Below are 14,630 nucleotides of genomic sequence, written 5' to 3'. Positions count from 1 at the left end.
TAAGTTGCTGCTGTTGATGCCCAAATCAGTCTGCAGAGCCCTGAAGCCCCACCCCCGTTTGCACCAACTTCGACACTGCGCTTCCTCGGGCCCCCCAGCAACACACCAGCAAAGTGTGACGAAGATCGAATTAACGGTTCTCAAGATATGTGAAGGACACAAACAGACAGACTTGCTTTACAATTAGTTAAATTCATTCTAAAGGGGAATGTGTGTACCAACATTTCATGGCAATCCATCCAACTGTTGAAATATTTCAGTCTGGACCAAAGTGGAGGTCTGACCAACATTGCTTCCCCGTGACCTGCACCACTAGCGGGGCTAATGAAATGCAAAGATATAAACCTTAAATTTGAATTTTAAAATTCCATTGTTCTGGTCACACAGGAAAACAGAAGCAGGGGCTTGTGGGACAATCCAGATGTGTCAGTGTCTAGCAGAGCTCCTCAGTGTCTCAAAATGTTCCCTCTCAATTTAAAGAAGAGTTTCTAAGCCTCAACAATTTAAACTTGATTTTTAGTAAATCAGGGTTTTTTTTTTAATTCATTTTGACAAATCAGGGTCCACTTACGACCTTTTTCCTGAGCTAGACATTTCAAAGTCTGCAGAGAGTTTGTTTAGTCATGTAGACAGCTCAATCACAACAGGTGGTATGGGGTGAACTGATCGTTTTAACATTTAATCTACGAATAACACATTTAGATTGATTAAATTCAAATGTTGCAGGCCCAAATATCTCCCCTATAAGAGTGATTCAGCACAGGCTGAACTGTTTAGGTGTAATTGAGTCCAATCAGGATGTTCAGCTCCAGCTGTTAGATCCGCAGCCTGCAGGGCTGTCAGTGAATGTGGAACTCTCAGCAGAGAGCTTCTGAACTGAATCGAAGTGAGAGGGAATAAACCCAAAAAACCACTTCCAAACCATGACCTTACAGCTTAAAACCAAAGCTCGACTCTTCGACCTGCACTGCTCTGTGGGCCTGACGGACTGGGACATGGACAAGGAGCTGAGACTGGCAACAACCACCGACCAGTTTTACCACGGTGACCAAGGACGTATCTTGGGGTTCAACACTGTGTGTGTGTGTGTGTGTGTGTGTGTGTGTGTGTGTGTGTGTGTGTGTGTGTGTGTGTGTGTCAAAAATTTTTCTCTTAATTTTCCTCATTCTGGTGATTTTTTTTCTGCAACATTTTGTGCCCTTTCTGAATCAAGTTATGGTGCAAATGTCTTTATTTATGTAAAGGAAATTATAATTGGTTATTGGGGGGTGCAGTAGTCAGTTTTGATAATTGGGGGTGTTGTAACCCCCCCCACCCTGTAAATTACGCATATGACGGTGACGGTTTCCTTTACTCTGTCGTATTTGGCTTAGCTAGGATGATTGTCATTCATTCCCATTAAATCCAAACAGCACAAAAACCCACAGAGAAGGAAAGTGATGTGATACGGAGAGGGGGGATTATGAGAGAATGGGCCCGTGGGCAAAGACATGCAAAAGCATAGACACATATACGGGCACAGACATATATGCAAAGGCCCCGCCACCTCTCCTACAGTTAAAACACATTTAGAGTTAATGTTGTACAACCAGTCCTAAAGGTTCCCTGTGGAGTTTTAGACCTCTAGTTGTGCTATGGAGCTGCTTTTCTACGAGTGGGTCTCCGTTTGTCTGTGGTTTTGTCTTTTTGAAGTCGTTTTGAGTCTCTTTGTAGGTATCTTGAGTCTCTTGTGTCACTTCGTAATTGTTTTGGTCTTCTTGTAGTTATTTTTTTGTCTGTAGTCGTTTTGTTTGTCATTTTTGAGTGGGTCCCCGTTTATCTGTGGCTGTCTCTTTGTTTTTGCTTTGTGTCTTTTTAGACATTTTGTGTCTCTTTGTGGTGGTAAACTGAGTCTTGGGGTCAGATCAACTGATTTAAAGTGCAGCCTGTCAGTGGGTAATGTTTGTGTGTCGATGTGTTAATGTATCACTGATGACAGATGACAAACTGAATGATCAGTACGTGGTCCAGAGGCCTTCTGCAAGAGCCTCGAGAAGAAAAGATGAATTCATTTGGTACGATAAAACGTCAGGTGAGCTGCTGCTGCATTATCATTTACAGCTTTCTACTTCTTTTTCTTTCTTTTGTTTTCTTTTATAGTACACCATATTTTTCCTTTTAACCTTTTCAAATCTGTCATTCTATCATATTAAAATTATCCTTTTGTTTAGGTTTGGTGTTTCTCACCACAATGCATTGTGTGTATCCTTGAGGCTTCGAAAAATAGTTTGACATTTTGGGAAATACGGCTTCTTGTTGAGCGTTAGCTGAGAACATCAATGTCTGTCTGTAGAATTTGAAACTACAGCCAGGAGATGGCTAGCTTAGTTTAGCTAATATCTTTATTTTGTTACCGTACAAAAAGCAATGCCATTGATTTGTCTGTCCTTCAGACACCTTTGTGAAGCCAAACCTGTGGCTGTTGGTGAATCCTAGTATTGCCTGCCCGATCCAGTATGGAGAACATACAGCAGATCTGCAGACTCTCTGTGAACCGGCTGAGCAAACGCCTCTACTGAACCCTGCAGAGACCCAACGTCAACTCACCACAGAGCTCCACATGTTTGACCCCCATGGTGCTCCTCTCCAGGAGGAACTGCTGCACTCCACTGAGTACATGGTACAGTATGCACTGCAGGCATCAACAATCACATGTTCTGTTATAGAGTACCCGTGGTGTTTTAGACCAGTGATTCCCAACCAGGGGTAATTCTACCACACAGGGTACTTCTGTTGTTGCCACGGGGTACTTGCAAAGTTTGTGGAGCAACTCAACTTATTTATGAATGCATTGATGAATGAATAAATGGTTTAATTAAAAGAATATATCAGCTGTAACACCTGAACATAACACAAAAGTTTAAACCGGTAGCTTAAAGTAATAAACGGTTGAAATGAGTTAAAAGTAATGACTAAATGGTTGAAATAGTTAGCTAAAGGTAATGAAAAAAATGTATAAATAAATATCTAAAACTACTGACTAAACCGTTTTTAAATGATTCGCTAAAAGTAATGGAGGAATGGTTGAAACATTCAGCTTCACTTCGTAGTAGTAGGATTGTTGCCCAAACCAGGCCAGCTGACAGTCTTGCCTGGGCCCGGGACGAGATAATCTTAGATTATTATTAGATTGAGCCTCTGTCTCTGCCTTTTCCAGCTGACAGTTTGTGAAATATAAATAAAACATTATATTATTATTTGGGGTAACTTAGGAAGATTTTGGGGTAGCTTCGGCTTTTATACAAGCTAATGGACGTTAAAGTGCCCATATTATGAAAAAAACAATTTTTCTGGGATTTGGGGTGTTCTTTTGTGTCTCTGGTGCTTCCACATGCATACAAACTTTGAAAAAAATCCATCCATGCTGTTTTGAGTGAGATACGGTTTCTGAATGTGTCCTGCCTTCAGTCTCCGGGTGAGCTGTTCAAAATCGGCACGGCTTGTGACGTCACAAGCCGAAACGAGCTGGCTAACCGCAACAGTTAGCTTGTAGCATTAGCGTTAGCATGCTAATGCTAACGCTAATGCTAACGCTAGCATGCTACCTCGTTCTCAAAAGAACTACTTACATGTGCGCCCTCATTTAGAAGTCTCCCAGCTAATCCTGCCTTGTAACTGACCGAAGTTGGAGAAACAGCCTTTCTTTTACTGTCTATGGAGCTAGCTAGCTGACATGATCTACATCTGAGCTACTGCGCATGTGCGAGTGCAAGCAAAGATAGTACAGAAGAAGAAGAAAAGAGGTCTCACTCTGTAGCTAAAACAGAGACCAGGTGAAAAGAGGATCTGCAGCAGTAACAGAGCTGTGCAGTACAACAAAAATATGGTGCTTTTTGAAAATTAAACCATGTAAACCTATTCTGGTACAACCTTAAAATACAATTATAAACCTGAAAATGAGCATAATATGGGCACTTTCACATTAGAGCTGGTCTGTTAGGTTACGTTACAAGGCTCGTAAACGTTGGCTGCGCAGTTTCTTACCTTGCTCTACGTTGACTTTACTAGTTCCAGCTTCACCGTCACCACCCTTTTTTTATTTGTTTAGACGATCTCTAAGGCCTCTATTTTATTCTTCTCCTTTTTTTCTTTCCTTTTCTGAGCACCGGACTAGTGCTGACCGGACATTTTAAGCGTACTGAACTTCAAAACAAATGACATCAAATTTTGATCAGTGGCCAAACCATTTTTGTGTTGGGGGTGGGGGGTTCTTGACCACCAAGGACAATTAGGAAGAAAACAAAAGCTTTTATGTAACTGAAATATTACATATTTCTTTCCACAAATTTTTTTTTTTTAATTATTCCATAATTTAATGAGTTAATGAAGTGAATGAATTCATTAAATTATGGCACTAATTGTAAAGCATGGCAAATTATGGCAGCTCTGCTAAAATTAACTATTGGAGTTCAGCAGCTTGATAAACGTTGGGATAAACGATAACTTTAGTGCATGAAGCATTTTTCGTTTACAAGGTAACTCCTCAGGGACCCTTGAGCTGCATATTGTATGACATTTGTAGGTTTGCAAAGCTAAATTAACATGCCGTTTACCCCTGGAATTAGCAGGAGATCTGTAAAATGACATACGACCATGTGCTTTTGTATTTATACCTGGTATTAATAAGTTCTTGTCTCAATTCCGGCCACATTATGATCAGGTCTTAATATGCAAATTATAGGCAGAGCTTTTGGACTTGTTAACACACATAGCGTGTCCCAGGTCTAGGAGAGCGATGATGCTGTGTAGCCTTTACTTTTTAAGGGCTCATCAGTAGCTTTTTGCAGGGCAGCAGGAAGAGGTATAGGTAGGTGACCTTTGCATGTAAGCAACATGTAAATGCATGCATGCATTTACAAGTTGTTTTTACTTATGCAGACTTGTAAAAGCTCCAAATACAGATCGGAAAATAATACCAGGTAAAAACGGGGTCTTGTATCAGGTTAAAAGGTTTGGCTACATTTGATCGACATACAAAAAAAAACAATAAGAAAGGTTAAGGTTAACACGTGAAACCTGCTTTTAATAAACCCCCACAAACACTAACACAGGATTCCCTGCACTGGTTCAAACTAGTTCGAAATATGAATGTAATTCCACCATCTTTGATTATTAGATCAAGAATGAAGACGTCTCCTGTCGACCAGCCAAGAACGGACGCAAGGGAAGGAACACAAAGGCCAAGGTGAGAACACTGAGCTCGGGCCTAGCTCAGGTTCCTCCAGTGGGATGTAGGGAACCCTTTAAAAAACCTGATGCCTAACAACAATGTTTTTGTCCAAACTCTAACTTTGATTGTTGCTTGTTTAATCAATGGTATCAATACAATAATGGGCTTTAAATATCTGAGGAATGAATGACTTTTCCTTCAAGTTTGAAGCAGAGTGTGGAGTTTGCATGGGTTTCTTCTGGGTGCTCTGGAAATGAAAACTATCATTCATAAGCGCCATAAGTGGAATGAATGGGCTTTTAATCAGATTGTTCCTGCTTCCAGGACAATAAGATCCTAAAGCCAGGATGCTGGCCTCGCCCACCTGTGAATTACTGCATCCTCATCGCCTTGGCGCTCAAGAGCAGCCACACTGGGAGCCTCAAAGTCCAGCAGATTTACAACTTCACCAGGTCAGACTAATTGGAAGCACTTACACACAGAAAAAGAAGGTGCTAACTGGAACCAAAAATGGTTCTTTGGAGTGATGCCATAAGGGAACCATTTTTAGTTCCACAAAGAACCTTTTAAAGGCGCACGCCGTTTAAAAAGAAAAGTAGTCCAAAAATGTTTGCATTTCCAGTGTTTGCTCTAGAATATTTTTTCAGCGGTGGCAGAGGGGGGGTTTGGACGGAGTATGGGCTTATCTGCTAATGTAAGCTACCGACCGTTACCTTGAAATCATCCAGAAAATAGACGGTACCGTAGGGTGATTTAACGTCACCGCTCATTTTACACACAGTTTAACAACAAAACACTGAGCGAACATTACTAGCTACATTTTTCATGTTGGTTTTGAGCGGTATGCACCCCCACTAACCTGGAAAACGGCTTTAAAACAGTAACGTTACTACAGCGTGTCGGAGGAATACACAGTCTCTTGCAGCGAGAGGCAGAGGGACCGTCACAGCAGCGTTAGCTAACATTAGCTTCTTGTCTCATCTGGGGTCTGATAAACAGTAAATTCATCAACTTCAGTGTCCACAGTGCTATTTTCCAATAAACTGTAGCTGTCATATTTCACGGTCGTGAGTGCGGATTTCATGTCGCGGCTTTCCTCGCTGTTCATCACTTATTGAGTGAAGTAGTACTCGCCCTGTTGTTTATTTGGTTGCCATGACTTCGCGAGTGATGACGTCCTGTCACTGTTCCAGTTGCTCTGCTCACCCTAGGGGGGGAGAGAGAGCGGATGACAGTTCGCTTGAGTTCAGTAGAGCAGATAGCACAACGACTTTATCACTTTTCATAAACGGCTGAAGGAGCGGTGGTGCGCGGTGTACGTAGCGGAAACCCTGTTGTGCGTCTGCCCTATTTCTGCCACCGTGGCGCTGGGAATTTTGCCGTGGCGCACCGCCACTATGCTATCGAACGCTCGTACACGCACTGTATAGTGGGGGGATGGAGCGGGGTCACTAAAGAGGCGTTTTCATCCGAGAGACGCTGTGATTGGTGGATAGGATATGGAGCAGGGGACTGATAGCGACATAACCAATCGCACTATGACAGACGCTCCACTTAGCACCAACTGCAATGTTTATTTTTAAAATGTATGTACCCTACTGGCAGTCTGGCACACGCGGGTGCTCGGTATTCTCCGTGGGTGCTCGAGCCCCGGAGCACCCACGGTATCGGCGCCTATGACGGTACATGCATGTATTTGGCCATTTAACAATTTTATTATTGACTATTTAATTCAATTACATTACAAAAAAAGAGAAAAAAGTTACATAATGACAATACAAGCAATTTAGATCCAACCAGGCAATCTGATTGGCCAAACATTCAGAACATGCTCAAATCTGCATGACAGCAACATTACAGAGTTGAATCAAAAACTGATTTCACTAATCAGGTATAATATAGTCGGACATTTTTTAAGTTGCTGGAATAAAAAAAATCTTCCAAAATGTCAGACTGATCCATGAAGGGACTGTGTGTAATTTGTAATGGTAAACCTTGACCTATTGCACGGCAGCCTTGTTTTCGAAGGCCCTAATATTCCTCCTCCCTGTCCGTTCCCAGGGAGCACTTCCCCTTCTTTCAGACGGCGCCAGACGGCTGGAAGAACACCATCCGCCACAACCTGTGCTTCAACAACAGCTTCCGCAAAACCTGCAACCAGGTGTTCAGAGATGGCAAGAGGAAGTCGTGCTTGTGGCACCTGACCCTGGACGGCCACCGCCGGCTAAAGGACGAGATCCGCACATTGACGGGAGAATCCCTTAAACAGCTGGAGAGGAGCATGTCACGCCCAGGTGAACGTGATAAAACCTTAATCTGAGGGAATGCATTTGAGGACATCTCAAATTACCCAATTTGAGATGTCAACAACTCAAACAACCTGTAAATTACGCTCTTACTGCTATAATTAATGCTATTAATTTGAGGGAATTAATAATATGGTAACAGAAACAAATAACAAATTACTACTGAATACCTTTTGGGGGTTATACATTTTGGATGGTGCTGATTTAGATTTTCACCAAAAGTGCAACAGCAACAGAAAAATATATAAAAATGGTTAATGTGGCAAACTTGGGAGATTTAATCTGTATCAAAGATTTAACTTAAAATGCTTTAAATCTAAAGACTTAATCAAGTGAGTTTCTGTATGTGACAGACAGAAGTGTTAAAATGACTTTTCTTTTTCTTTCAGATGTAATTCAGAGTTTGTTTGCACTGTGAGTGACTGCAGGTGTAGAAGGTATCAATTAGTTTAATGCATAATACAACTTAATATGCAGAATGTTTCTTCTATTATGCTGAATATTATTTATGAATGTATTTTGTTTAATTCTTGTAAATGCTTGATTTAGAAAAACAGAGTGCAGTCAGGTGAATATATTTGCACAATGTCATCAGTTAAAAAGAAATATCTCTAAATACATTTTTCGTGTATGCAATCAAGTCTGATTGTCTTGGTCAAATGTTCATTCTATGTAGGAGTCGAGATTCCCCCCCCCCCCAACAAGTCCTCTAAGTTACAGCTATAGTATAGTGCGTAGTTTCTGTCTCCCCAATGAGGAATTTTAAGTCATGACAACAAAACTGTCGGCGCGTCCCCATGATACAAGCCTTCGGTGATCACGCACCCCCCCCCCCCCCCTCCTCCTCTGCGCAGTTGCTAGTAGCCAAGGAGGACATGCACGATTAAAAAAACATGGACTCTTCAGAAGAGGTAATTATCTCACCAACCTTGGTTAGAGAACATGGTTTGGGTAAAATTTGTTTCAAATATTACGAGTGGTGTTCAGAACAGTGACTGAATCATCTTTTAAGATGTCCTGATGTGACTGAACAGTAGCCTACAATGATGCAACAGTTTTATTTGCCTGCTTCCTGGTGTCTCTTAAGCAAAATATGTCTGTTTTTTTTAAGTCTGTGGGTAAATCTCTGCTTCATTTGCCAACATTTAAACATGCTGAATCAACATTGTTTTTGGCAATGCAGCAACAGGAAGCTGATAGTTGGTTTAAGTGTGTCTACTAGTCGAATGATTGTTCTTATAAGTGGAAATCAAAGAAGTGAGATGTTCAGCTTGATGTTGGAGGCTCATCGGACAGCAACGGGTGTTTCTGACTGAACACGTCGCAGCACAAGAAACGGCAAAAAACATCAGGACAGGTAACGACTCCGACTGACAGTGGTGGAAGAAGTATTCAGATCCTTTACTTATGTAAGAGTGCTAGTACCACACTGTAAAAAAATACTCTGTTACAAGTAAAAATCCTGCATTGAAAATGTTGCTTAAGTAAAAGTATGTAAGTATCATCAGGAAAATGTACTTAAAGTAAAAGTGCATATGATACTACATATGTTTTGTGCGCAAAAATCTTGATTTGTAAAGTAATTTAAGATGTCAGATTAATGTAGAGGAGTAAAAAGTTCAATATTTCTCTCTGAAATGATGTGGAGTAGAAGTAGAAAGTGGCATGAAAAGACAAGTAAAGTAGAAGTACCTTAAATTTGTACTTGGTACAGTTCTTGGGTAAATGTACTTGGTTACATTCCACCACTGCCGACTGAATAGTGTTTTTTATTGTCTAATAAGCCATTTGTCTTTATTAAGAAATGGCCCCAAATATGTTTTTGGTCTTTAACTGCCTGAGATATTAAGGGGTCTGTGATTGCATTTTCATCAGCTGAGAATTATAAAAAACTAAGTATTTATTCTCTCTACAAACAATAGTACAGCATGGTTTAATATGATGCTTTCTGTACAACAGAAGTCTGACGATGAGTTCAGGACCTTTCCTCCTCCTCCTTCCTGCTCAGACTGAGCAGTACTGTGTCTGGACTGGGATCAGTGGTGTGGAAAGGATACTCGTACCAACCAAACCATTACACCTGGCAGGACCCTCAAAGCTACTGCAGGAAGTGAGGTTTTACGTTTTATTCTCATTTACATTAGTCTATATCCATGACGTTCCACTTAGGTGCCGCAGGATATTCCTCCGGATGCATGTCTTTTCTGCCGATTTCCGTTTCCTTCCGCTTTCTTTGTGTTGGAGTTCTAAACTCCGTTGGATTTCTGAGGACTATGGTTAACTGTTCCTCAGATCTCTGCAGGGTAAATCCAGACAGCTAGCTAGACTATCTCTCGCACAACTAAAACAACTTTTGAACATACACATGTTCCACCAAAACAGGCTATTTTGCAGAGGCCCTGTGGCTCCATGTGGAGCTTAGCCCCGCCCATGATGATTTTGATTGGTTTAAAGAAATGCCAATAAACCAGAGCACATTTTTCTCCCATCCTGGAATTCTGTGTGGACTAGCCAGACCCTGTGACTAAAGAGTGTAGTTGCTGTTCCTAAACGGTCTTGTATTTGTAATCTGTATCTGTTGTCCCTTGTCTGTTTTTTCATGCTCTTCTTTCATAATTTAGTTTTTTTTGTAATGGTATGCTGTCTTGGCCAGGTCTCCATAAAAAAAGACATTTAAATCTCAAATGACATCCTGGTTAAATGAAGGTTAAAAGAAAAATAGGTTAGAATTTGTAGTTAGGATTACACAAATTAAGGCTTGAATGTAACATTGGAAATAACATGGAATTAAAGAGCTAAGTAGATAAATGGAAACATCACTTGTCCATAAAGCAATGCAGTTAATAGTAACTTTGATGATCCCTTTACTTTTCATTTAGCACCATCAAGTCGAAGTTCCAATTTGTACAGTTTTATGACCAAATGTCTGCAAAACTGACATTCCCATCAGCCTCATATGTACTGTAATACTAAAAATCCTCTACTATAAATATGAATTGAGGTTCTGATCACTTGACTTTTGACAGATGTCGTTGTAAATAAATAAAAAAAGATGTATTTTTTTTTTTTTTTTTTTTTGTCCAAACAGCTCAACTTCCTTCGCTGATCTGGCCACCATCTTTATGCAGTCTGATGAAGATAGTATAAATGTGTGGGGATACTATGCATGTACAAACTAGAGATGTTCCGGTACCGATACCAGTATCGGCGCCGATACTGCCTAAAACGCTGGTATCGGGAAGTACTGGAGTTTATGCACCGATCCGATACCATGTAATAAAACCCTAAAGAAATTCTACGTTTATTTATGTTCTTTTCGCGTTATAACTGACTGTCAAACTGCATAATAAAAGAACGTTTTGTGGCATTCATTGTTCATGTTTCACAAAGAGTTTAACCTGAGCCAGACTGACAACAACAAAGATAGAAATAATATCATCCATACAGGGATAGTAGTAATCAGTTGTTAAAACATAACAAAAATATGACACGCTGGTATTGGATCGGTACTTGGTATCGGCCGATACGCAAGTTCAGGTATCAGAATCGGTATCGGGAAGCAAAAAATGGTATCGGGCCATCTCTAGTACAAACCCATAAACTCCTACTACTGGGTTTGGTCTAATGGAGATTACTACACCAATCTACAACCATATGTATGGAGGATATATTTATTCATAATTCAAATTTGAAAGTCCAAAGAGAAAATGAAGCAAGCTCAAATTGAAAATGGTATTATTTTACTACGCTACCAGGAAAAATCATGCCATAATTAAATGTGAAATGTAAAAGCTTAAATAGAAATACTTAAATTAAAATCTCAAATAGAAAAAAAGATTTTAGCCTTTCCCCTTTTTATAATTTTCAATTTGACTTTTTATCTTTTGAGTTTTATGTTTTACATTTGACATTGACATTTTAAGATTCACCTTTTACATTTTGATTTTAGCATTAAGCTTTTCATTTAGAAGTGACAGGTGTCAATTTAAATGAGGTGTGGCCCAACGGCTGGTGGGAGGGTCTGAAATGACTTCCAGCTGACAGCGGTTGCTGTTAGTATTACTGGCCGACCAGTAAGCAAGCGATCCCGGCCACCGCAAGCTGGCTGTCACCTAAGACTGGAGCTTCCAAGTCCGACAACATATTGGAGCAAATGTGCAATTGGCCATCAATTTTTGTTTTAATTATTAAACATTGTAGGCTGCACGACCGAAAACAAGTCTGCAGCTGTCCACGGAACGTGAAAAGTATGTCCAAGCCTCTCGCACTGTGAACTGGGACTCCGTTCCCTGCTTAGGTTAATGCTCTGTTTACGAGGGTCGGCTAACAGTCAGAAAAAAATTTGCATTCCTAGTTATTTTTTTATTGTTTTCTTGCAAAATACAGCTCATCTTTAGCCAAAAATCTAAAGTTGTGGGATGGATAGTTAACTTTTTGACAAACCGTAATCAGACTTTCATCTCAACTGTGTTGCTGAAGTTTCAAACATCTGTTCTGCAGGGGGAACATTGAGGTGGAGCACTGGGCTGTCAGAGTACAGAAATTGGGCATCGAATGATCCAGGGAACGACGACTCTGTTTCCATCTCCTCGACGAGCAAAAAGATGGCTACCCAAAGCTGCTCTGCTCGATTTCCCTTCCTCTGCTTTGCTGACAACCTGGTCCTGGTAAAGGAGAACGACGTGGGAGAAGGCGCTGGAGCACTGCCGAGCTCTCATTTCAACCTCCCAACCCAACCTTCGCTACGAGCTGGTCAGCGTGCATCCTGGAGTAGACCACGACTACGTGATGAACAAGGTCATGGAGGCCGACACTGAGGAGGTGGGTTCATTTTCAGTGACACATGCGTGATTTATGCCTCTGCATTAAATCTAAACCGTGGCTACGTACGTCGGTATGTGGAGACACGGATCCTATGCCGTAGCCTGACGTGTACCTCTCAAAAAAGAAATGCCAGTAAACTAGAGCACGTTTTTCTCCTATCCCCAAATGCTGTGTAGACTAGCCAGACCCTCCCTTGCAGCACTTTGGAGGATGGTCTGGCAAAGCGAGACTACATGTTAGATGAACGCCAGGGCTTTAGGGCTCTCCAGCAGTTGCTTTGTTGCCTGTGGTTGCATGCATTTCTCCGGCCGTTCTGCATGGGCTGAGCTCCCTCCTCCTTTCGCCCGGGCTACATCGCGGCTTTTTCAGCAGTCTGAACGGGGCTCCCTCCTTCCCCTGCGTGGGCCACATCTCTAGCTCTCTAGCTGCCACCATGTTATATTCTGGTCTTTAACACTCACGATACTCCACAATATCAGTTTAGTCATCCAACGGCGATAGTTTATTCAACGTTCTTTTGGCAAACATGCATAAGTGGGCTCACACACGGCTACTCTGGTACCTCTAGGCAGTGTTGCCAACTCTTTTCCAATGAAAGTCGCTAGCACCAGCTCTAAAAGTCGCTAGATGACGTCATACGCTCATTTGCATATTTTTGACGTCATTACGCAATCATTTGTATAAAGCTTAGTGGTTGTGTCAGCAAGGTAGATAGAAGGAAATAGAACTCTTTAGCCAAATAATCACAAATTCAATACAGGAATTTATTTTACCTTTTTATAATTATTACTTAGGTAGCCTATCTTTTGAAGTAAAAAAAAAAAAAATCTACAAAGGGAGGGGAAAAAGATCGATGAAGAATTCTCAAAGAAGGCTGGCTTGTCCAGGCCAGCTCAGCGGCGTCTTTCTCCCGTCGCGTCCTGCTGTCTCTCCTACCTACACTGGCTCCCGCACACCCTGTCCCCCTTCTACCTGCCTGCACACTGTGCGCATTGCTGCTGCACATGAGGAGAGAGGGGAGAGGCTGCTCCTCAGTCACAGAACAGAAGACTGTTTGTTTGTTTGTTCGTTTGTTTATTTATTTATTTATTTATTTATTTTGGCGGCTAAAGGAGAGAAATACCTTGCGTGCTCGCTGGACAATACTAGTGACTTTTCTACAGAAAGCCGGCAGATTTGTCGCGAGTCACTTTTTTGAAAAAAAAGTCGCTAAGGGGGTCTGAAAAGTCGCTAAATGATAAACTTCTATGGAAAGTTGAAAGATAATTATGCAAATAGTTATAAGTGACCTTGTTTGCAGTTTTATAGATGTCTCTTTCATAATGATGGTGGAGGAAAATGCTTTGTGGACAGCAGGTGGAGGCTCATTAGATCTTTCCTCTCCTTAGGTGTGGGCAGGCCTCCGTTTCCTGGCCGGTGAATGGCTGTGGGTGAACGGGGCGAGTATGTTGTACTCTGACTGTACTCTGAGGTTGTACTCTGCCCCCCCCCTTGTCCAAGAACAACACAGGCAGCGTGGAGACCAAGCACATCCTGACATCACCCCTATCATCTGCATCAGGGTGGTCACTAGCAGAAGTTTATCTTCACACAGCTTCTTCAGATGGTAGACATACAACTGTGTAGGCTTTCAACACACATTATGGGAATGTGTATCCTACTATGGAATATCTTTGCAAAAGTTTGATCAGTTTGAACAAGTGTCTCTTATAGACTTAGTCATATGTGATCTTCATATATTATTAAATTACAAAAATGCTACATCCACTTAATTTAAAAATGTAGTAGGTTTATACATAGGTTTTTCAGTAAGTATTGGTGTAGTGTAGACCAAAGACACTCATTGTATGCGAACAGCCCCAACTGCAGAGAACTTTTCATATTAAAGCTTTACAGTAGTTCACTTAAATAAAAAGAAATAAAGCACAGTTCCACTTTGTTTCCTCACTGTTTCAATTTTTGTGGAAATTGATAGTGTATTCTGTAGATTATCCAATATAAATACATGCTAATAAAGGTACTAGTACATTAAGGACTACTACTAAACTACTTTTTAAGTGAGCGCTTACTCAAAAACAAATACCAGAATCTCAGATCTTTTAACCTGATTGTCAGAAGGTTTTTTTTATTTTTTATTTTGCAGTAAAGTTTCCTAAAAAAAACAAACTATAAGGACACTAAGAGAGCAGACCTCTTAATGTTTGTATCCGTTTTGTGAATTTGGATATGCTCTTAAATGCAATGGGTTCTTCCTTGGCCCATTCTACACCCTTCCACCACCAACTTGACCA

At 41.0% G+C, this 14,630-nt stretch overlaps 1 protein-coding gene across 1 annotated transcript; it reads left to right on the top strand.

Moving 5' to 3' along the window:
• Nucleotides 1-923: 923 nt before the first annotated feature.
• On the top strand, nt 924-7,933 carry foxr1 (forkhead box R1). Its single transcript, XM_078254298.1, has 7 exons — nt 924-1,044; nt 1,979-2,071; nt 2,433-2,659; nt 5,156-5,224; nt 5,534-5,661; nt 7,271-7,503; nt 7,905-7,933. Exons 1-7 carry the CDS (start codon nt 924-926, stop codon nt 7,931-7,933), a joined length of 900 nt encoding a protein of 299 aa, XP_078110424.1.
• The last annotated feature ends 6,697 nt before the right edge of the window (nt 7,934-14,630 follow it).

This window comes from Sander vitreus, chromosome 1 (genome assembly GCF_031162955.1).
Source record: "Sander vitreus isolate 19-12246 chromosome 1, sanVit1, whole genome shotgun sequence".
NCBI lineage: Eukaryota > Metazoa > Chordata > Actinopteri > Perciformes > Percidae > Sander > Sander vitreus.
Note: the sequence above shows the minus strand (reverse complement) of the source record. Positions and strands in the feature narration are given on the sequence as shown.